General features: G+C 44.2%; 2 protein-coding genes and 1 long non-coding RNA gene across 3 annotated transcripts; 2 read left to right on the forward strand and 1 right to left on the reverse strand.

Annotated features, from left to right (window-relative positions):
- Positions 1–678: 678 nt before the first annotated feature.
- Positions 679–3,673, forward strand: LOC123049036 (putative anthocyanidin reductase). The gene is made up of 5 exons (XM_044472038.1): positions 679–949; positions 1,043–1,212; positions 2,520–2,732; positions 2,819–3,204; positions 3,308–3,673. Exons 1-5 carry the CDS (start codon positions 844–846, stop codon positions 3,438–3,440), a joined length of 1,008 nt encoding a protein of 335 aa, XP_044327973.1. The 5' UTR covers positions 679–843; the 3' UTR covers positions 3,441–3,673.
- Positions 3,674–11,004: 7,331 nt separating this feature from the next.
- Positions 11,005–16,072, forward strand: LOC123052170 (uncharacterized). The gene is made up of 4 exons (XR_006424507.1): positions 11,005–11,796; positions 12,720–12,907; positions 15,056–15,151; positions 15,837–16,072. It is a non-coding gene; the product is annotated as an uncharacterized lncRNA (long non-coding RNA).
- Positions 16,073–21,468: 5,396 nt separating this feature from the next.
- LOC123052171 (PLASMODESMATA CALLOSE-BINDING PROTEIN 3) lies at positions 21,469–24,094 on the reverse strand. The gene is made up of 4 exons (XM_044475278.1): positions 23,845–24,094; positions 22,829–23,062; positions 22,236–22,269; positions 21,469–22,100 (listed from the first exon to the last, which is right to left on the reverse strand). The coding sequence occupies exons 1-4, from the start codon at positions 23,903–23,905 to the stop codon at positions 21,833–21,835; spliced, it is 597 nt and encodes a 198-aa protein (XP_044331213.1). The 5' UTR covers positions 23,906–24,094; the 3' UTR covers positions 21,469–21,832.
- Between the last annotated feature and the right edge of the window lie 855 nt (positions 24,095–24,949).

Genomic DNA, 24,949 nt, shown 5'->3' on the forward strand with positions numbered 1-24,949 from the left:
ATGGACTCTTTGGATGACGAGATAAAAGGTGATTGAGAGGGTGTTCCCAAGGCAGGCGTCTGACTCTTTGTTCAAATTTCTTACTTTTCTGCAGTAATGGCACCCGCTTACTAGGCAGCACGATCGCGATCATCTAGGTATCATGCTGGTTGCGCTCGTGGATTCGGCACGCCGGCATTCATCATCTTAGCTTAGCTTGTCCCACTAGGTGGCCTAGTTTTTCTTTTCTCTTGTGTTTCTCTTTGGGCATTATTGTGATGTTGCCCCAGCCGTTGCCTTTATGGCTTATCTGGATGCTGGTTATATGGACTTTTGCTTTATCTATAAAGTGGGACGAAAGCCTCTTTCGAGACACCACTCTTGGTAGTTTTGATTAGAGTTATATCGAGCAAAGACACAACCTTGCTCCACGCTGACACCATTGCTGATGTGCTTGCATTTTTTTTTGACAGCTTTTTTTTATGTGCTTGCATTTACATACTTGATCTCGTCACATGCATGTATAGTTCGGAGAAACTGCTGTTCGATCTTTACAAAGCCTTGGACCTCGGCAACCCGCTGGTGTGCCTCGTAGTAAACATCATCCAGAAATACCCGCCATTCTTATATACTACGTACAATTTGTCTGTTATAGCCAGAGCAGGTGGGCAGTCGCCCTCCGAAACCATCGCGTCGTGACGCGCGTTTCCAGCAGAGAAAACGGAAGTGTTGGGCCGGCGTGAACCTACTTAAAGCGGCTGCCAGAGAGAGTCATGGACGACACAGTCAGTTGAGTTGATTCCCTTGACCGGAGGAGAAGAGAACACGGGAGACCGGGAGTCCGAGAAGCTTGTTGTGAGGAAGATGAGCAGGGTGTGCGTCACCGGAGCGGCCGGCTACATCGCGGCCTGGCTCGTCCGTAAGCTTCTGCAGCGAGGCTGCGTCGTCCACGCCACCTTGAGATCCCTCCGTAAGTCCACCTAGCTTGTAGGAGCAGTATATATACTCTCTCGTCAACTCCTCCGGTGATCATACGATCCGTTGGTGATGCGTGGCGTGGCAGGGGATGAGAAGAAGACGGGGCTGCTGAAGTCGCTGCCGGGCGCGGCGGAGCGGCTGGTGCTGTTCGAGGCTGATATCTACGACGCCGCCACCTTCGAGCCGGCCATCCAGGGCTGCGAGTTCGTCTTCCTCGTCGCCACCCCGCTGCTGCACGACACCAGCAGCACCAAGGTAACGCAAGACGGTCGGACAAACTTGAGCTCGATCTGGCTGGTGGCCCGCCTCTCGATCGAGCTCACAGCTCAATCTGCCGGTGCCTGAATATTTTCTGACGCTTAACCACTACGTAGGAGCTAGTACATCGGTGCATATTTTTCTCATACTACTAGAGTAAACTACTTCCTCCGTCCCATAATATAAGAGCATTTTCTTATATTATGGGACGGAGGGAGTACCTATTACTCCAGCTACGTAGTACCGATGCGATCTATACTCCAACTTCCACCACAAAATTGATTCAAGTGCAGATAGCCGGCGAGGGACGGCGTGCGCACTTCTTAATTCGCGGGCTGTCCCCTGCCTGGTTCTCGTAGGCGGTGGCCTCCCGCTGACTTTCTATGTTGTCTTGTAGTACCTCGATCGCCAGTTCTTAATTCCGTCCGTCGACGCGACGAGATCGCCGGCCATAACACGGGTTACATCAGCGGCAGGGAGATCCCGGCCGTGGCCACAACCGCATGGTCACCATGCATGGGGCGAGAAAAACATCCCCATCCACCGGCCGACATTAACGACCGCCCACTCGCTCGGTGGTCTCCTCCATTTCTGCACTACGGCCACGCTTGGAGTGGGCTTTTTTTGGAGAGAACAATTCCTCCCACTCGCTGACTCTTGGCGGACAGATGACCGTAGCTTTGCACGGGATAAGATATCCGGATTAGAAAAACTCCGGGCACAGAACGACCTTGGCTGTGGCTGGCACTAGAAGTCGATCTAGAAACTGCGTAGTCGAGTGCTGGGGTAGTTTGATTGGGACGTGATTGGAATTCCGCTGCTCCATGTGTTGGACTGTTCTTCGTGCAAGCGTTTGACAAGACACTCAAGCTGCCCCAGATTGCGACCGTGCCGACCAGCGGTTCACTGTGTGGTGTGACCATAACTGGTTTGATGACAACGTTTGGAACTGCCACTATTCGGCAAACTAACATTTTGCAAAAAACAAAAGCTGCCAAAAGTTGATAATTTCTTGTAGGTTAGTAAGAAAAGTTGGTAGCTAGTCAATTACTGCTAGCCAACGTTTGGCATCTGCAAAATATTGACATGCCAACTTTTGGCATAGAACCGATCGTACTTTATATGTCACATACCAACGGCTAGTCAATTTGGGACTGTTGTGCGGTTAGTACATCAATTTTACTGAATACTAACACCTTTTTTACATATAACTTTTTCTAGCACAGTACAGTCACACATCTTTTATACATATAGTACAGGAGTATAAGTTAACAAGAAAGTGTTCATCGTTAATATGCATGCAGTACAAGAACATAACTGAAGCGGTCGTGGACGCGACGCGCATCATCCTGCAGCAGTGCGAGCGGTCCAAGACGGTGCGGCGCGTCATCCACACGGCCTCCGTCACGGCCGCCTCGCCGCTCAAGGAGGACGGCGACGGGTACAAGGACGCCATGAACGAGTCCTGCTGGTCGCCGCTCCACCTCTCCTACGGCTACAGCAACGTCCACCTCGACGTAAGCCATATATATACCTACATTTTTGCTACTGTCGGATAGTCAATCCTGACATATCAACGACGCGTTCGCGCGCGTGCACGCAGGCGTACGTGTCGTCCAAGAGGCTGTCAGAGGAGGAGCTGCTGAGGCACAACGAGTCGGAGGGGGGCAGGGCGTTCGAGGTGGTGACGCTGGCGTGCGGGCTCGTCGGCGGCGACACCATCCAGCCCATCCTGTGGAGCAGCATCCCCGTGGTGGTGGCGCCGCTCACCGGCAACGAGATGCATCACAACTCCCTCAAGTTCATGCAGGCGCTCTGCGGCTCCGTGCCGCTGGTGCACATCGAGGACGCCTGCGAGGCGCACCTCTTCTGCATGGACCAGCCGTCCATGGCTGGGCGCTTCCTCTGCGCCGTCGGGTACCCCAACATGGAGGACTACGTCGCCCGCTTTGCCGCCCGCTACCCGGAGCACAAGATACTGCTCAAGAAGTATGTATATGCAATCGATCGTCTTTCGTGTGTTCTCGGATATTATTATCTGTAGCTTGGTTGATCAATTTGTGCTTGTTTTTCTGTGGCGGTGGTGTTGCAGGGTGGCGGGAGAGGGAGTGAGGGTGAAGGGTGATTCGACCAAGCTCGTGGATCTGGGGTTCAAGTTCAAGTATGGTGTGGAGGAGACGCTGGACTGCAGCGTGGAATGCGCCAAGAGGATGGGAGAGCTCTGATGTGTGATACCGTCGAAAAAAAACCATGTACCGTCGAAAAGAAACCCAGGGAAAACCAAACTTTGGATTTGAATGCGGCAGCCCACACATTCACGATAGTCAGCCCGCATGAATTTGAAGTATGGTCTTCTTTTTCCCGTTGTTCATTGTGTAATGTGTCCCTGTTATTAGTCTGTGTTTTCTCGCCAGTTGCAATGTACTGCCTTCTTTTTGGTTTATAAGGCTTACGCATATCACTAGATCTATAATTTGATCAACATAAAATGGGTTGTATAGTCTGAAACTCATACCATTAGAAAGTACACGATTTGAAGTTTCTAATGATATTGTTTTATGATATATAACTTGTATTATGTCGGTCTATTTATCAACCTAAAGATACGCACAACCCTTATAAATCGGAAATAAGGTAGTATCGTATATTGCGTGTTTTAGTAGTTTGAAAAGCGAAATCACAAGTTAAGGAGTACTCCTTGCAAACATCACTCCTATCTTGCGAGGCCGCGATAAGTGACGCGCTTTATGTGCATCACTTGTGGCAATCTGAGAGTTTTCTCTTTTTCGTAGATTCGTTTATTTAAAATGTTTTATCTCTTAAACCGTGCGTACAAATCTGAAACCGTTTTCATCATTGGATTCTTCGCGTCGAGATCTTCAAATTAGATCTGTGTTGATAGATTTGACAAACTTTTTTCATGAAAAGATAGGACGAAATCACGAGAACTAAATCCATGCCTCTTGCGGAACAAGAAAAAGATACATTTTTTCCCTCTCCAAGAGGCACGATCGTACCTCTCGCGGAAGCGAATCTGTGTCTCCACGAGAAATAAACCCGTGCCTCTTGCGGAACGGAGAAAAACGTGTTTTTTTTTCTTTCCGAGAGGCATGCCCGTGCTTCCCACAGAAGCAAATCCGTGCCTACCTGAAGGAAATATGCCCTAGAGACAGTAATAAAGTTGTTATTTATATTTCCTTATATCATGGTAAATGTTTATTATTCATGCTAGAATTGTATTAACCGGAAACTTAGTACATGTGTGAATACATAGACAAACAGAGTGTCACTAGTATGCCTCTACTTGACTAGCTCGTTGAATCAAAGATGGTTAAGTTTCCTAGCCATAGACATGAGTTGTCATTTGATTAACGGGATCACATCATTAGAGAATGATGTGATTGACTTGACCCATTTCGTTAGCTTAGCACTTGATCGTTTAGTATATTGCTATTGCTTTCTTCATGACTTATACATGTTCCTATGACTATGAGATTATGCAACTCCCGAATACCGGAGGAACACTTTGTGTGCTACCAAACGTCACAACGTAACTGGGTGATTATAAAGATGCTCTACAGGTGTCTCCGATGGTACTTGTTGAGTTGGCACAGATCGAGATTAGGATTTGTCACTCCGATTGTCGGAGAGGTATCTCTGGGCCCTCTCGGTAATGCACATCACTATAAGCCTTGCAAGCAATGTGACTAATGAGTTAGTTGCAGGACGATGCATTACGGAACGAGTAAAGAGACTTGCCAGTAACGAGATTGAACTAGGTATTGAGATACCACGATCGAATCTTGGGCAAGTAATGTATCGATGACAAAGGGAACAACGTATATTGTTATGCGGTTTGACCGATAAAGATCTTCGTAGAATATGTGGGAGCCAATATGAACATCCAGGTTCCGCTATTGGTTATTGACCGGAGACGTGTCTCGGTCATGTCTACATTGTTCTCGAACCCGTAGGGTCCGCACGCTTAACGTTCGGTGACGATCGGTATTATGAGTTTATGTGTTTTGATGTACCGAAGGTAGTCCGGAGTCCTGGATGATATCACGGATATGATGAGGAGTCTCCAAATGGTCGAGACATAAAGATTGATATATTGGACGACTATATTCGGACACCGGAAGTGTTTCGAGGGTCACCGGATAATTATCGGAGTGCCGGGGGTTATCGGAACCCCCGGGGGAACTAATGGGCCAACATGGGCCTTGTGTGTGTGAGAGAGGAGGGGGCCTTATCGTTGCAGTGCTTAGGCGAAGCCCTGCGCCGTTAGCTTCATCATCACCGTCATCATGCCGTTGTGCTGACGAAGCTCTCCCTCGACACTCTGCTGGATCGTGAGTTCGTGGGACGTCACCGAGCCGAACGTGTGCAGATCGCGGAGGTGCCGTACTTTCGGTGCTAGGATCGGTCGACCGTGAAGACGTACGACTACATCAACCGTGTTGTCATAACGCTTCCGCTTACGGTCTACGAGGGTACGTAGACAACACTCTCCCCTCTCGTTGCTATGCATCACCATGATTCTGCGTGTGCGTAGGATTTTTTTTTGAAATTACTACGTTTCCCAACACTACTATGGAACGGAAAACACATGTTTTTTTCTTTTCCGAGAGGCACGACTGTGCCTCTGGCGAAAGCAAATCCGTGCCTTCCATCGAACTGAAAAAAAGGAAAACATGTTTTTTCTCTTTCCGAGAGGCATGACCGTGCCTCTCGGGGAAGCAAATCCATGCCTCTACGACAAGTGAATACGTGTCTCTCGCGGAACGAAAAAGAAGAAAGCGTTTGTTTTTTCAAGAAGCACGACCGTGCCTCTCACAGAAGCAAATACATGCCTCCATGAGAAGTAAATCCGTGCCTCTCGTGGAACAAAAAACGTGTTTTTTTCGTTATGAGCGAGGAACAAGAAAAAACAAAACATGGTTTCTTTCCTTTCCGAGAGGCACGGCCGTGCCTCTCGCGGAAGCAAATCTGTGCCTCCATGACAAGGAAATTCGTGCCTCTCATAAAACGAGATTTTTTTTACTTTCCCAGAGGCACGACCATACCTCTCGTGGAAGCAAATCCGTGCCTCCACGAGAAATAAATCTGTGCCTCTTGCGGGACGAAAAAAAGTGTTTTTTTTTCTTTTCGAGAGGCACGACCATGCATCTCGTGGAAACAAATCTGTGTCTCCACGAGAAATAAATCCATACCTCTCGCGGGACGAAAAAAGGTGTTCTTTTTCTTTTCGAGAGGCACGACCGTGCCTATTGCGGAAGCAAATTAGTGCCTCCACGAGAAGTCAATCTGTACCTTTTGCAGAACGAAAAAAAGAGTTTTTCACACAATTTTTTGGGTTCAAATCCTAAGGAAAATAAGGGAAATAGAAAAAACGGAAAAAATCATATAAAGCCAAAGAAGTGTACTAGAAATAATAAAAATCCAGATGTAGCGCCTAGAGTGCAACACGACGCGGCGGCTGAGAGCGCCAATTGGCGTGCTCACAGCCCACCCTAAATGACCCTTACGAGAACTCCCAAAGGAGTACTCCTCAATTAGTTGCTCTCAGGTGAAATCCGCGCGTGTGATATCGCATGTTAGAAATTTAGTGTTGGCCTATTGGGTTTTTTTAGGGGTTGCGTTGGCCTATTGGGTGTGAATATATAAAGCCTGCATTTCAATTTGTCTTTGATTGAGGTTTTCTTCATTTCAAGGCGCGGGAGTTTTTGGGCTCAAGTCTCCGGCAGGCGCCTATTCCCCGACATGTGTGTGTGTGTGGGGGGGGGGGAGCTTTTTGACCATCTTTGAGTCATAGCGAGACGGCTCTAGCTTTGAACTTGTTTGTACCAGTAATCAAACCCAGAATCTCATTTCCGTAAGTACAGTTGCGGGCGTCAACGATCAGCAGTACTGAGCTACGGAAAGTCTATTGGACCGATCCCACCCCCTTGTCCCTCAATGCGCAAACTTGAGCCGCCTAGGACCAGGGCGGGACTCGCCCCGATTTTTTTTTCATTTTTATTTATTATCTATTTTATTTTTTGCTTCTTTAAAGCAGTTTGGGTTTTTGAAAAAAGTCTTACTTTCAAAAAAATATTCATGATTGCAAAAATTATTGACGAATATAAATAATGGCCAGGCATTCAAAAAATGTCCATGATTTAAAAAAAATGAGCATCTTCCTGGTTTGATGAACATTATTTCTATTTCATGAAAAAATGAATTCAATTAACCTTTTTTGAATTTTATGAAAAACATTGAATTCAAGAACATTTTTGCTGAATTGTATGAACATTTTCTTGAGCTCGACGAACATTTTTGAATGGGTTCAGTTCAAAAAAAAAATAGATTTTTGACTGTGATGAACATTTTTTACTACAATGAAATTTATTGAATTTGATAATAAATTTTTTAACTAGAAGAACATTTTTAAATTTTCCGAACAATTTATGAATTCCATATTTTTGAATTCGATGAATATTTTCTAAATTTGTTGAAAACATTTATAATTTCATGAACAAAAAATGTTGATTTTTTTTAAAAAGTTCTGTGAAGAAAAATCACAAAAATAAAGAAAAGTGAATAATAAAGATGAAAAGATAGGAAAGAAAAAGGAAAAAGGAAACAAAAAATGAAAGAAAAAACCAGGAAAAAAGCAAAGATAGAAAATCAAGATGGGTCAGCCCAGTTCAACCAGCTTTCGCATCACGAGGGGTGCACGTTACACGAAATCACTAATTAAGGAGCACTATTTGCAAAGGTCACTTCCATCTCTCCAGGTTGTGACAAGTGGCATGCAAGTTTTCCCTTTGTTCGTAAATCCGTTTATTCAAAAGATTTTATCTCTTAAATTGTGCATTCAAATCTCGAAACATTTTCACCGTTGGATTCCTCGCGTCGAGATTTTCAAAACTAGTTCCCATGTTGATAGATTTTAACAAACTCTTTCCATGAAAAAACCGGACGAAGAAACCGAACCGGGAGCACTTTTTTTTCGAAAGAGTCACGAATGTCCTCTCGCGGAACCAAATCCATGCCTCCACGAGAAGTAAACCCATGCCTCTCGTGGAAGAAAAAAAAAAGAAAAACACATGCCTCTCGCGAAAGCAAATCCATACCTCCACGCGAAGTACGTCCGTGCCTCTCGCGGCAGGAAACAAAAATGCTTTTTTTTTTATTTCCAAGAGGCACGGTCATGCTTCTCGCGGAAGCAAAAAACATGTTTTTTTCACGCCAAATATTTTTGGAAATTTTGTTTTTTATCGAAAAGCTAAGAAAGACCGGTGGAAAACCGAAAAGTCAAAAAAAAAATTTAAAAGGCCGAAAACGCGTGCGAAAAAAAACAAAAAACAAAGAGAGCGTTCAGAGCACGACATGTGGCGGCGGCTGAGAGCGCGACAAGTGGCACGCTCTTAACCCACCCCAGATGACCCTTGCAGGGGCTCCCAAAAGGAGTACTCCTTCGTTAGTTGCTCCCGTGCTATCCTACGACATACACGGTAAATAGGGATGGTGCATTTATTTGGGAGCCCCTATTTGATGCACGCTGCGTCAAATAGATGTCGCCACACACACGAGGCAACCCGACTAGGCCGGCCTAGTGGGCGGCATCACGTCGAGCGATATTGTGGGACGGAACATATCGGAAACATGCATAACACGTTAGCAAGGAATCATCCTGGCGATTGCGTGTCCCTAGCCACTAGAGCTGACTAGAGTTGTTGCTTGTAGAGCAGTGTGTACCTTAAAGAACCAACCACAGTCGCAGAACTGGATTGCACTACTGTTGCGAACCGGAATATTACTGTAGCAAAGCAGACCATGCTACTCTAGCGAACCGGAATCAATTACTGCAGTGGGCATTATTTTTTAAAAGCTGGTATTTCTTGAAAAAAAATCACATTTTTAAAGGGTACATTTTGAAACCATTCGGACGTTTTTTTTATTTTGTGAATAATTTTCTAAAAACGAGAAGAAATTTTGAAAAAAAGCAAAACATTTTTATAAAATGCGAAACACTTTTTGGAAAAAACACAAACAAAATTAAAAAAATAAGAACATTTTTTGAAGGTGTGAACAATTTATGAAATTCAACACAATTTTTGAAACCATGATTTTTTTAAAATAAGCAAAAAATAGAAAAAAAATCATTTCCTGAAAATCCGAAAAAATTGCAGACCGTGGTGATTTTATGAATTTTTGAAAAAATAGTGAATCCACGAATATTTTATGAATTTCTAAGTAAATTTGGAAACCACAAACATTTTTTCAAATTATGGAACATTTTTCGAGATTATGAGAAAAATGATAACTAGAACAGTTATAGAATTTCTCGAATATATTTGAAATTTTCAAACATTTTTTCAAATAAAAGTAAAGTTGAGGAAGGAAAATGAAGACAAAAAAAAGAACATGTACATTTTTCAAGAAATTCGCTATTTGTTTTTTAAAGCACGACCCTTTTTACAAACTTTGAACCAAAATAGAAAATGGAAATAATTTTTAAATTCACCATTTTTTGAAAACACAACTTTTCCAAATTTGTGAATAATTTTTTAAAAAAGGGAACAAAAATTAAGGTGGAAACAATTTTTGAAATTCATAACAATTTTCAAAAGTGGGAAAGATTGTTTAAAATATCTAACAAAATTTGAAATTCGCAAATATATTTCGAAATAAAAAAGTAAAAATAAAGAAAAGGAAACAAAAAAGACTGGTTTAGGAACCTTCTAGAAGGTTCCTGAAACCGGTAGAAACATCTGGGGACCATCTAGAAGGTTGCCAAAAACCAAACTGCTTAGTTATGCGTACAATGAGATATGGGCCAGCCAATTGGTTGTGCGCGTGTTCAATTGACTCATTCGTCTAGTCTGCTCGTGGGGGGTTTAAGAGCCACACATGGATTGTATTCCTATGAACATTATTAATCAATAAAGCAAGTATGTCTAGACTCAAAGAAAAAAGTCTAGTCTGCTCGTTTGTTTTGGAAACCAGTAGCTGCTGGTTTAGGGGGAAAACCAGTCCTCGGTTTTCTATATTTTAAAACCTTGTATTTATTTAAGGAATATTCCTGGATTCAGAAACATATTATGAAACTGAAAAAGTTCATGAATTTGGAAAAAATCTTCATGGATTTTGTTCATGAATTTGAAAGAATTTTACAAATTTGACAAAAGATCATGATTTATAATAAAAGTTCAAGATTTTGAAAAAAAAGTCCACAAAACTGAATTTTTTTCATGAATTTGAAAAGTTCACAAGATTTGAACGTTTTATGATTTTAAAAATGCACACGAATTTGAAAAAAAAAAGTGTGGGCATGAAAACACATGCATTCTAAAACATGCATGCCACGCCTGCAATGTGTACTCGCCTACATTCATCTCAACAAATACACAACTACTCCTACCACTATCAGGCAAATGAGTGTAACTATAAGCAAGCTACTACCAAATATATTGAGCTCGCACATGAATTGTTGCATGCAGCTGAACCGAAACAACATGAGAAAGATTATGAAGCAAGCACCCAAAATGCACCTATGCGGACATTCAAAAGTTACTGCAGTTGCACCGTTCAGATGAAGTTAATGAACCCGGTTGCCTTTGAGATGCAGGCAGAGAAGACATACAATGGCGTATAAGTTGGAGGCCTCACCGCCTCAGATGGCATCCGAAACAATAAGCTACGCGCAATGGGCGCCTCCTCGCGCTAGCCACCACATCATTTTTACTGTGCTAGTGAGAGAGAAAAAAGGAAGGGATAAAAAGGGGCGGGTGCTACCGAGCGGAGACGCAATTGAGCAAGACCTAGCCTGGGGTCTCCGCACGAGCCCCTTCTCTCTTTGACGCCGCCGCCTCCTCTCCTCTCTCGATTCTCCTCGTGCCGCCGCGCCCGCTCCAAGCCCCTCCTCTTCCGCGTGCCATCGGCCTCCCTCCTCTGCATCTCTCCTCGTCGGCCGTCGCTCCTCGTCACGGATCTCCTCGTCGCGGTTGCAGTGGCCGAACAAGACGAAGAGAAGCTGCAACGTCGGGTCCGTGCAGCGGCCTCCTCCTTGCGGAGGTCGGAAGAGGAAGATATGCTCTTCCATGGCGTCGAGAGGGGGAGGAGGCGCTTCTCTTGCTAGATCCATGGCCACCATGTCGCCATCGACGTCGCCCAGCTCCATGGCTTCCACTCTCCTTCTCAGGCAGGCGATGGTGCGCGGCATGGCCAGGCGTGACCTGCGCAAGCAGCACCGCTGATGAGGCACATGTTGTGGGCTAGCAGTGATTGGAGGGCACGCCATTGCAGATCCTCATCATTTCTCTAGGAGAGGATCTCGTCGATGATCCATTTTTCTCCATGGATTCGCGATGTAGGTGCTCGAGGAGGAGCTTCTTCTCTGGACGCCATGGAAATCTTCAAGGTGCGCCTCCCCTCCCCCTTCCCCTCCTGTGTAGGTGTTGGATCATGGTTTGGCATTTAATCTTCAAAATTTAACTCCTTGATTCCCCATGTACTGCGGATTCCGCGGGAGAGGAACACGCGGTTGAAGAACTCAACATGGAGGATCTGAAACCTCGCAAGGAAGAAGGAGAGGTTATCTCTTTCTCTTGGACTCTAATTGTGTGAGATTCTATTTGGTTGGGTTTGTTTTAGATGATTCTGGGCAAAGAAGTTTGCCAGCCTTTCAAACTTTGGCTGGTTAATTTCACACTGGATTTTCTTGTGATTAGTTTTGTTCTAACCAGACTTATTTCTTAGTGCTCCTCTATATTCCTCTGCATAACTGGATCTGGGGGAAGCACCTTACATGATTATATGATGATTCTTACAATCCTGCCAACCGTGTCACATCTGGATAAGAGGATATTTCTAGAACATCCCGGAAACACGCATTTTTTACTCAGGTTGTCATTACTTGGTTGATTCAACAACATTTTGGTGCCTTGCAATGTAATTTTCACAACCGTATCAATGCAAGCTCATAGGTACCATTTGTATAAATTTTAGATTAGCTATCTCAGTCTCGAAGTTTATAGATTGGGTGATTCATGTGCAACTAAGCAATAAGTAGAAGGCAGCGATCAGAGGTGCAAATCGATGATCGGCACCTCACATTACAAAATTTTCATTCTTTTGTCTTTCCTAGCTCATCTTCGGATTTTGTTTCGGAGACAAAGAATAATCCAGTTTTGATTGGGGACCCTCTTGTGGGAGAAATGGCTATAGCTGAAGGGTACCAAAACTGTTTTTGAGCAGCTAACTACACTTGGAATGAGTAGCTTCTTTTTATTGAGGAGGCCATGGACAAGTTGCTCTGGCCCTGGGGCCGCAGCCATGGACATGGTGTCCTTCCCATCTCTTCTCTCTCTCTCTCTCTCTCTCTCTCTCTCTCTCTCTCTTTCTCTCTCTCTCTAAGTGTGTGTGTGTGTGTGCGTGCGTGTGTGTGTGTGTGTTCGATTCAATTCGATCTGGAGTTGGTGTTCTGTTCATGAAGCTTCCTCTGTTCTCTGTTGCAGGACATCTCTCTCTCTGTTTCTCACTCTGGAATGACGTGATCCAAGCCCCAGAATCCATGTGGCAGCACGACATGTACTCGAATGCCTCTGCGAGAAGCGGCGGTGGCGGGATGGTCTCGGCTGTTGAGACCGTCACCAAGCTCTTCATCACCAATTTGTACTTTGGTGTTTCAACTAAGGACGTGAAGGTATATACGTCAATGGATATACATCTCTAATTATTGCTCTTATGTAATTTGGTTGCTTTTGAGTAGTTGGTCTCAAAGAATTTCATAGTTTGCTTGGATGTCGTATTAGTTAAGCTATTTCTAGATCTACCACAGGCTGAGTATTATAACTGTGATTTAGTCGTGTTGGTAGCCTCATGAGCTAATCTTTTGTAGGTTTTCTTAGCTTCTTTCTGTGAATAGGACTTGGTTTAGTTCTCAATTGTAGTTTGTTGTTAATGGTTGTTCAGATGGGTGTGGCCTCTTTGAAGTCGTGATTATGTTTTCATTTGCACTGGGCTGGTCGTGTTGGTAGCCTCGTGTCGCGGTCTTGATTTGATACGTTCAATTATGATTTAGACATGTTATGTATATGGAACAAAGATTTAGTTTATGTTCTACCTATCTCCTAGTTCATTTTTGGAGCCAAGTGTGGCCTAGACCTGAGCTGCCAGTTCGTCTGCAGAATTTGGCTTGGTTTCCATGGGAGACAACATGCCATTTTCTTTTCGTGCATTAATTTGCCTAAATTCTTTCTACCAGTGCCTTCTAGCCGTTTGTAAAAAAAACTAATTGATAGGATTAAACATACATATATCTTGGACCATCCTTTTGATGACCGTCCTCAGATTGTTGAACTTATTCCTGAGAATACTCCGTTAGGAAAGCCATGTGATGAGGTAATTAGAGTTATACCATTTGTCTTCTAGTAATTAGAGTGATGCACGTGTTTTAGTGTCTTCCTTCACCATATAAAATGTAGCGATGTTCTCAATGTCATCTCAAATATCAAAATCATATAGCTTATTAAAAGAAGCACATGTCATGTGAATGTGTCATGTTATTTTTCCTGTTGCAAATGTCATGTTCACCATGTAAAAGAAGCACATGCTAATGCAGTGATCATTGAGAGCATAAGTCCTGGTGCCATATCAAAACCAATAGCTTATTAATTAGTACATTTGGTGTGTAGTGTTTATGACTGGTGAAACACCTGTTGTAATTAGGTTCGAGACATTCCAGATACTGAGGTTAAACCACTAATGTCTTCTTTGTTTGTAAACTCAACCCAGTGACACATGTTGTATTGCAAGACTGTATAGTGTGTATTCAAATGAGACTAGAGGTAAATACATCCTTCTATGAACTAAGAATCTATGGTAAATATAAATGCTCATGGTACTGCAGTTTCTTCTAGTCCACTTGAAATGTCTGAGAATCCTATCTCATTTCAAATGTTTGTGTGTTGCTTTTCTCCAATTCCTAGACCGGTTAATCCAATTGGGCGATATGATTCATGGACTTGATTTCCTTGACATATTTAACGGGTATGGTACTATTAGTTCAAGAGTCATCTCATGAACATAAGAGCAGCACCAGAAAGATGTGCTTGAGAGGTTCTTACAAGCCTTGTACATACCTTCAACTACTTTCTTATTTTTATTTTAAGTTATCATATTTATACATCACACTTTTTTAGGATAAATACTTTTCATACTAGCTTAGATAATACCATGAAAATACAAAATAGCATCACCAAGTGGTTATCATGTACCCCTTTTGTTGTTCCCAACACTTAAAAGTTAGCAGATTGCTTCATTTTGTTTTAAACTGCAAATATTGTTTGGATCTTTCATTCCTTGTCATTGTTGTGTATCCTAATTGTTCTTATGAGCCTATCTCTCTACACGACCATTTAGATGAAATGCCCTTACTAATGTATACTCCATTGATCCAAAATAAGTGTCGCAATTTTGAACTAAGGTTGGGAGTAGTATTTGGCAAAAGCTGAACTAGCTGCAGGTCTTGCAAAGGAGAAAGCATCCCAGATCGAACAGATTGCTGAAGCGAATCTGAATGTACGAACTTGTACCATCTTTCATTTAGGATAGGCAATGTTTTCTTTCCCCCAAGACGTAAGCATACTGCGGCAGTGTGAATTGTTTTCCGAGTGACTTCTATTTTCTTTGCACATGTCATTAGATTTGGTGTCTGCGTTGGAGTTTGCAAAGTCAATGCCATATTCTGGATCTTGCTCCTTAATTGTGGCATCTACTCGTTGCAGACCACTTGCCAGCATTGGTCTGCTTGTACTATGCAGTTTTTGATCCTTATGTTTTAATGGATCAGATTCACATTTAGGATCATTACCAAAAGATGAAGAACAAAAGGTTGACCAATCTCAGTGTGACACTTGAGGAAGCTCAACTTATGATGGATCAATAGGTATTGTGTTTCTGCTCATGCACTCTTTTCTTTTCTGAAACATGTGAAGGTTCCTCTTATGTTTAGCAACAGCATGGCTCATATTCATTTGTTGGGTTGCCTTGCATCTCTTTCTCCGAGTCTAATAGTGTGCTATTTGGAATCCATGATTTCAATGCTTGCGCTTTATGAAGTTTAATTCTTGCTATGTCACCTGAGTTCTCTATATTTATGTCAAGATCGTACTTTGACTACTTTTGTTGATAAGTGAATTGAACATAATTTGCATCTGTATTAATTTATAAATTCAGACAATGATTTCTCAGAAAGGACATGTTTGCAGGGTTTGCCTACACAGTACACATATGTTTCTACAAAATTGTAGTAGAAGATAATTCCCTACACGAGCGAGCAAAATCACAGTTGAATGTATGCAAGTTTTTTTGCTTGTACATTGATGTTACAGAGATCAACAAGAGAATTATACATCATTTTGTTACACTCGCTGAACTTACTATACAATACAAACTTATTTGTTTAGAAGAGTAGCAATTAGATTGTGTAAAGTATGTACTTTGCAGAAGTATGTGTGGATAAGTGCTCGTCTTGCGTATAGTTCTTTTTTCATCAGGTTTTCAGTTTTTTCGCTCAACTTCTTGATTAAGAGACCTCTTTTAACTTGCTTTTGTCTCCCTGATTATGACAGGTTTAGGAACTCCAGCCATATACACCTAATGCGTCATTCTGCTTTGGAGCATAAAGATCTGATGTCAAATATAGCTTAACCAACCTTGTTGTTCCTATAATTGTTTTTGAATTCTGCTCACATAGAGTATATTTTATGTATGCAATTCTTGAATTGTCATGTTGTACTAAACAAGGCATTTTGATAAGGTCCTCCAATATGGATAATTTTATGATCATAGTATCTGAACTAAACAATAGATATATGTCAGACACGTTGAAAGCAGACCCAAGCTATTCGTGCACATGAACACTTCACTTATGTACGCATCTATCACACTAATTACAGAAAGGCATCGGAAGGGATTGTTGCCTACCTGGCACCTCAAATTTGAAAAGGGCAGTGTACCTACCAGGCACCGCCGAACTCTCTCTCAGGTGGCGCGCCAATGGCGCGCCCCAGCTGCTAGTTCTCAGCAACAATTAATTGTAAATGAGTCTAGATAGACTAGGCTAGTCTAGTCTCATTAAGATACATGTAATTAATTACAACAATAGGGTGGGGGGAGGGGGCAATGCCCCCTCCCGTCCCAACCTCATAATAGTGTTGATGTCATGCTCTGTTAATTGTACTTAATCTCTATCTATGGTGGGTGATTAGTGGTTACTCTAATGATTTATGGCTAAACTTTTATGTGAAATGTGCTTTTGTGATTCACTCTCTGCGGTATATAGTTGTGTGCTGATATTATGTTAAGAGATGGATGGTTAATAGTACTTGAAAAAACCATATGTTTGTATGTGCAACATGCTGCCATTTAATAGTGAAAATCGAGCACACCTAATATACTCGCGCCTTTCAGTTTAAATAAAAAACACAATTCATGTGCGAGCTGGATATATTTGCCAGTATAGCTACGCTCTTCTTTCTAAAAGGGGTAGGAGTAGTTGTATATTTGTTGATTAATTTAATTTAATTTTGAAATGTATGTATGCAAGGAGTAGCGAATCTAGCATCACAATGCAGGCTCAAAACATCTTACATAGCCTAATTAGCAAATGCAATGCAATTGGTGCATTAATATAATTATGAAGTGTTATATTTAGATGAAATAGGATTTTGGAGGTTAGCTTGAGCCTACTAAAGCCCCCCTAGTAGAATCGCCACTGTATGCAAGTACTAATTGCGGGCATGGCGTCCATGTTTGCATGTTATGCTTTGAGTTGTATTCTCCTGGCGTGTTTGAGGAAAAAGAGAGTGAATTCCATATTTTACCCTCAAAGTTTAGGTTTGTGACACATAATACCTCATTGCGAACTGAGCGTGCTAGAGATGGTTAGTTTCCTTGTGGTGGAACTAACCCACCAGAGTTCAAGTCTAAACTTGGCACCGTTGCTTGTATTTTTTCTAGATTTATTTCATGCTTTCTGGCGATGCTCGTTAAGTGGGAGAAGACGTTTCCATCAACTACGAGACACCTATGGTGACTTCGCTAACCTCTGGAAGCAATAGCTTGCCACGAGGCATTATCACTCACAGAGGACCTCCATATACAAAATTTTGTTGTTGCTTCAAATGCAAAACAAATGGTCAATAACATATTAAGAAGCACTCATGGAATATACGACCAAATCATCAGAGAGATTAGCACACAAGCAGTAGGAGTCAATTGAAAATTTACATTCGAAGGTAGCGCTGCAAATTATGAAGTTCATAGTCTAGCTAGGTTTTCTAATTCTTTGGATCAGAGGAGACACGTGTGGTTGATCCAACCCCATGACCCGTTTTGACACATGGGGTTGATCCAGCCCCATGGTCTATTTTGTATCCAACTTCATGTGGTTTACTAGATCATCGATGGCGCGCGTTGCTTCGCCCGTCTACTGTAATGCCGAATGGTAGGTGTTGATAATTTTGTGGAGTCATTTACCTGAAAGTTAAAGTGGCAGATGACTATGTATTTTAATCATCGCGTGTAAAAGCAACAATTTTTTTATAATTTGGATTTTCATATGTAGAATAGAACAATGTTGAAGTGTAAAAAAAGGCTATAAAACATGTATACACCAAAAAGTTGCAGGCAAAAAGTCCGCATCCTTATTCGTACCAAACAAACGAAGAACACGATGAGATAATACGTCACCCATTGGGATAGATATCCCTAATTGTTTGAGATTAACAAGATGCATTCAATCTGAAGCCTTCCTGCGTAGAAATATAAGTGATTTTTCTAAACCATTAAAAATTGACTTTTGAACCATTACTGACCATCTCTAATCCATTTCTGACGATGCACGACACTTATGGTACACTGATATTTCCCATATTTCTAAGCAGACACTAACTTCACTTTATTTTCTTTCCCACAAAGAAAGACCTTCAACAATTTAATTTCAACATGGCGACACAATTTGTTTTTTTATTGAAAATTTGAGAACTCAGAGTTTAACTTGTTAGAAAAAGCAAGGTTGCACGCCTACCCAGTCGAGGGTCAAGTCCTCGTTGAAATTTCAACTAAAAACTGGCACTATTCTTCCATTATTCTAATGGACGAGTTGGTGAATCGTCTCCGCGGTTTATTTTCGCTGGGTTTTTTTCTTCTCTCCTCCCACCACCCCCACCCACCCTGGTCCGCGGTTTATTTTCGCTGGGTTATTTTCGTCTCTCCTCCCACCACCCCTCCCACCCTGGTCCATCGGTTTATTTTTCTCTCCACTCTTTATTACAACCAGAACTTTCCTAACATATAACAAATCACGGATCTAACTTTCTTAAATTATGCAAATCAATCAATTCCTTTTATTGGTTCAATTTGTCTTAGGAAACAAATAACATATTTTCAGGAAACAAATGATACATTTTAATCTAACTTTCTTAAATTATGCAAATCAATCGATTCTTTTTATTGGTTCAATTTGTCTTAGGAAACAAATAACAGATTTTCAGAAAACAAATAATACATTTTAATCTAACTTCCCTAACTTATCTAAATCAATCGATTTCTCTTATTAGTGAAATTTGTTTTAGGAAACAAATAATAGACACGTCACAACTTTCCTCCCAATAAAGAGTTTCTTAACATTTGCAAACTTTCCTAATCAGACACGTCACAAACGGGCAGGTATTGATATCACGTTACCAAACAATAAAATCCCATTTGCATAGAAATCAGTTCAAAAATCCTAACTTTCCTAAATTTTTACCTTTCTTTGATAACAACCAATATTTTCTATGTATTCCATCTATTGAAGGAAATCACCCCTCCATCGATATTAGCATTTTTTTGAACTGAGATCTCCGGGTTATGATTTTTTTTTTTGCGATTCTTTCCAATTGTGACCTCTCCTTCCACTCCGGCTCCTTCGCGCATAAACACCTCCACCACAGCCAGGTGACACCGCCCCAGACCTCCTGCCTCTCCACACCTTCTCCGCTACCTCCTTCTCGTACTCCATTAACAATCCCTCCGCCACATTTGTCCACGGCGGTGTCGAGGGCATGGCGCAGCAGCGTACCAGCGGTAGAGCAGCGCATAGCAGCAGGAAGCAGCACGCAGTAGGCGAGGCGAGCGGCCGACGGTGGAGGGCAGAGATGCGGCCGGCGTGGCTGAGGGGGCGGCCGGCAGAAGATGGCCACGACTGGAGGCGGCGCGAGGCAGGGGCGCGACAGCGGGGCGAGCGAAGGGATAGGCGGCAGCAGACGGGGCGAGCGCAGCCAGCGAGAGTGTGGCGCGCGGCCAGGGTGTGTGTCGCGCGGGGCACAGTGGTGCGGTGGCTGCGGCGAGCGCGACGGCAGCGGCGGGCGCGACCGACGCGGTGTAGCATGGGCGTGGGCATGGAGAGGGAGTGGCCCCGCAGGCGCGGAAGAAGAGCGGCAGGATCGGGCATGGGCGTGCATAGGAGCGGGCATGTGCCACGGGGTCAATCCGAGGAGCTCGGTGGCTACCCCTGCAATGACCATGGAGGACGGCGGTTCTCGGCCACGGCGAAATACCTAACGAGTGGGGAAACAGGGAAAAGGCAAGAGGAGATCATGGCGGTGTCAATGGCGCCCTAGGGGAAGACGTGAAAGCTCGGGGCGGCGCGGATCGAACGGCAATGTCGCGGGTGGCCCAAGGTTGAGGAAGAGGGAGAGAGAGGGTGTGTGTGAGAGAATTTGATGGTAAAAAAGGTTGTCAATGTCACTTAATATGTATGAGAATATTAAATGTAATATTAACATAATTGATATTGAACCTTGTTAGAAAAAGCAAGGTTGCACGCCTACCCAGTCGAGGGTCAAGTCCTCGTTGAAATTTCAACTAAAAACTGACACTATTCTTCCATTATTTCTTGTCAGTTTATATATATCCAAATTATTTGTATCCAATATATCTGATGGTTCCATTGCAATAGTATTTACAAGTTGTGGTTCCATGGTATCCACAAACTGACGCTTTTCTTGCGTGTATGTCTTGTTAGTTGTGGTTCCGTGGTAAGACATACTATGTACAACACATAATCAGGTATAGAAAAATACAATGTTCCATGGTAATATTTCTGTACCATGAGATGTGAAAAGGATGATTATGCATCAAGTATAAATCAATCTATATCTGAAAAGATCTGCCTGTACGGAATTTTGGGTGAGTCTGAACTCGTTCCTCGCCGGCAAGGACCGATATCCCTCGCTCCCTGTCATTTGCCTCCCCTCCATCTAGATAAACATTTTTGAATAACAGGACATGATGGATGATCATACTGAAACTAGTTACGGAGTCTATACTTTGTGGAGGGTCTCCGTTGGAGGTTTTCTTCTGGCGAGAGACCTCTACTATTGCGCGCACACACCGCAGACGGAGCAGAGGCACTACTGCGTGCCTACTGGCATTGTACCAGGTAGCCCGCAACGCGCGCCACGCCATGATTCGCACCCCTGCCGCCGCTCCCGCTGCCGCGCACAGTCGATTGATTGCTCGCTCGCTCGCCTGCTTCTGCGAGCCATCACTACCCCACCACCTTAACTCGGCCAGACCTGGCCTGGCCTGCGCACGCCGATGAATCATGCCAATGCCATCCCGCTCGCCGTGAGCCGCCATGTGCGCCTGCACGGAACGCCCCAAGAGAGATGCGCCACAGTACAGTCCACACCGGCGCAAATGGTCCATGCGCCCGATCATTCATCGCCACACTGGCACAATCGTACGATCCAGTGTAGCACGAACTCTGCCGGCTGACTCCATGGGCACGGTTCGCTCGTGCCTAGCTGCATCGGGGACGCCCTCGTACGGGAGCCACCGCCCTCCGCCGCCCGTCGGGGGCATTGTGTTTGTGCGGATAGGCTGTGGTAGATCTGGTGGGCGTCTACGGTGAGCTAGGCAACAAGCCGTGACAGCAAGATGGAGCCCGCCTGACCTGGATGGATGGATGAGATCATGAGAAATGGACCATGGTTTCAGTGTCGCATTGATGCGCCAAACCACCTAACTTGACGGCTACCACAAAGTCCACTACGCCATTGCATACACCTAGGCTCAAGCCATCCGGAGCAGAGTGACTGGCATGACACGCCCCGTTCGACGGCCCAGATTCGTACACCAGTTTAGCGTTCAGACTCAAAAGACAGCGAGAGTGAGACAGCGTCAACGCATTTCAGAGGAACATGACACTGAGACTGAGAGTGAACCTGATCATAAGTTGATACTAGCATGCCCTTGTTCCAACAACATTCTCATTCCGACGTCCGACCAACCTTGAACAACTAATCTACTACTACTCCCCTAGAATTACAAGAGGAACAGAGGAGAGGAGAGGAAGGAAGACAAGGGTCCATGCATGAAAGCGACGGCCATCTTACCAAATTACGGAGCAAGAGATCAAGGGACACAAAAGGCACCAAACCATGTGCATGCCATTGACACACCGTCAGATATATCAGGTTTTTCTTCCTTTGTCCTTGGATCAGGCTAGCCCTGCAACAAGCTTACCAAAGCGGTTTCTTTCTTCTACCCAGGGCGAATGTGAGCGAGTGATCGAACTTCACGCGAATGCCAGGAAGGAGAGGAGCACGGCGAGGAAGGCAGGCGCTCCGGACCTTGGATGCAACCCCGCCGCTGCCGTGTCCATGTTGCTCGTGCCTGTTGGACCCAGGCCGCCGAACCCGGTGGTGGTGTCCGTCCCCGTGCCGGTTCCTCCCATGCCACCGGTGCTAGTGCCGGCACCGGGCGTGAAGGTGCCTGGGGTTCCCCCTGTTGTGCCTCCGATCCCAGTCCCAGTCCCGGTCGGGGTCGTTGATGTTCCAGCAGCACTGTGCAATGAAGAAAGAAGAAGTGGTTACCAATCCTGATTCGACGATGATGCTGGTTCTAAAAATGCAGCATATGAAACTCCAATCGGTTCGTATTGTGTGGTTAATCCAAATGAAGAAGTAACACTGTAGTACCTTGCACTTGAGGGGTAGGAGCAGCCTGAAGAACCTGCATGTGAGCAAGACCATGATATACATTATATAAGAAACTCAAGAATCCAAATAGAAATAGCAGTTAAGGATCTAGTTGACACACAATTAAGTATCGTTGGCTGATTATAATTTTCAAAGAGATATCTTTGGCTGAAAGTATATACATCAGTAGCACTTAAGTATCCAAAATGTAAAATTATTGGAGTTTTTAAAATTGTTTGCAGACCGTTTAGAGAAATAGAGACGACTCATAAACCCTGGTAAAGCTTTGATAAACACACTAGTAACTACTACCTCTGTACCAAAATACAAGAAGCTTTTGCAAGTATGGAGGGAGTAGTTGCCTGGCAATTTCCTTTTCTTGCCCTAACGGCTCAACTGAAATGTGGTACTGACTAGTACGTACAGTAATATAGACCAGAGTGACAGAGCTTCTATATTAAAGACCATTGCACAGTCCACGCATGCAGTGTCAGTTACTCAATGACAGTCAGACAGTGAATTCTCGAACCGGAATGCAGGCGCAAAATCTAAACGGTGCGCAAATACACGCGAGGAGCCAATGAATCCCTTACTTGGGTCGGTGGAGACGACGAGGGCGGTGCCGCCGAAGTCGCAGGTGGCGCCCATGGCCCTCTTCTTCTGGAAGTAGCTGTTGGCCGCCCAGGAGCAGTGCGAGACGACGTTGTTGGGGTTGTAGCACGGCCCCTGCTCGTGGATCGAGTTGCAGTCCGCCCCCGCCCCGCACGCGTAGTCGATGGTCTTCTGCAGCGCCGCCTGCGGCTGCTCCGACCTGCACACGCAGAACTCTGGCGAGCAGCACCAGCAGCAGCCAAGATCAGTTATCAGTGGATTGCGCCAAAGGTCAAATTAACGGCCGGGAGCTACTAGCAATTAAACACAGGCGTTTCCGGGAAAGCTGGTGCGTTTCTGTCAGTTTCTTCTCTTGAAATTATGGCCAGGGAATGTGACAAAAGCAGCGTCAAGATAAAGGTTCCAGGATGGGCAAGAAGGCCGGGTTTTGCATTGGCACCTTGCTGACAGCAAAGAAAGAAAGAAAGAAAGAACGGAATATATGCTCCTGATAAAGGTGGTGAATGCTTTTATTTACTTTTGGGAAATGGACCTGGGAATATATGGCACATCTAGAGAAAATTCCGTGAAGATGGAAGAAGAACAGGTACAGGAGCTAGGCATGTGGCTGGCGGTCTACCATCTCCTATTTCTCCTCCCTAAGCATGGAAGTGGGAGAAGGGAATCTAGGAAAAAGGTGAGAAATCATAGCCAAAGTTGAGCATAAATGCAAGGGCTCGTCTCTCTTGCAAAAGAAAGGAGAGCAGATCTTTTGATCTTTCAAGCTTATAATCACTGATGAAACATAACAAGAAACATCAGCACTAGAAAATCGTTCCACTGGAAAAATGAAGAAAAGAAGTGCGGTGGCTCTAGACAAGCACCGAAGAAGCTGAAGAGAAACACCGACAGCAAAATAGGCAAGGAGTCTTTGCTTATTATAGACTACTAGCCCGGGAAAAATCCAAGAAAAGAGGGGAGAAATGCTAGAGAAAGACCGGAGCTGCGGGCGGCTCACCGGAGACGACGAGGGTCGAGGACAGGAGCAGCAGCGCGGCCACCAGCAGCGGCGCCTCCATGACGAGGCGGGAGCAGAGCGCGGTGGAGAGCTCCGGCGGAAGAAGGGGCCGCCTCGAGAAGGAGAGGAGTGAAGAGAGAGTGGCTACGGGGCAAGAGCAGCGGCCAGAGGGAGTGTGCTTGGGTGTGCGATGTGCGGGTGCGCGTGGGTTTTTGACCTGCCACGGGAGCGTGCGGAGTTTTATTTAGGTGTTTTGTGGCAATCCTTTTTGTGTCAACGGTCGCGGACCTGTGGGAGACTGAGCCGAACCCACCACCTTTGCTCCCTTTTGCAGTTTTGCCTGCCCACGGCGAAATGCATAGGACTTAGTAAAAGAATTGTATGGGTCGGGCTGTTTATCTTTAGAGAAAGAGAATCGGTACTACATACTCATCAGATACAAACCGCAGTCGGATCGTGCCGACGGCCACTAATATACCTGCACCAATGGATTTCTCAAGTTATCAATCTGTGGTTGGATGGTTAGAGGGACAATGGCTAGTCTCTCGGAAGTGCTCATAGAGGTAGGAGTAGGGTGTGCGTGTGTGCGTTCATAGGAATGAGTGTATGCGCGTATGTATGAGCGCTTGCGTCTGTACTGATGTTTAAAAAAAAAGTTATCCATTTTAGTACAATAAGAAACTATTATCGCCCAAGGTACTCGGCTCAGAAATGATTTTCTGAATGTACATGTCATTGAAATACGAGATCTTCGCAATAACGTTAAAGAGTGACTCCAAAGTCACAATACATCATACCAACAAAAGCAATGAAACAAAACAGTAACACATATTCATTAGGTCTATATGAACGAATCTGCGAGCACATATGCCTAAAATCAGTTAAGATCAGATACAACGAACCAGCAGAGACCCCAATTCTTTGGCTATGTACCGCCACCCGATAAGACACCGCCATAACAAGAGAAGAACTAAAGTACTTTTATTACCAACAGTGTGCCACCCGATATTGTCCATGAAACCCAAAGAGATGATGCCAATCTAACTTATGAGCATGCCTATGAAGATTCAAGGTCCCCTCAGCTCACAACAAGGCGGCCAGAGGC

The sequence above is a fragment of the Triticum aestivum genome, chromosome 2D (assembly GCF_018294505.1).
Source record: "Triticum aestivum cultivar Chinese Spring chromosome 2D, IWGSC CS RefSeq v2.1, whole genome shotgun sequence".
Classification (NCBI taxonomy): domain Eukaryota; kingdom Viridiplantae; phylum Streptophyta; class Magnoliopsida; order Poales; family Poaceae; genus Triticum; species Triticum aestivum.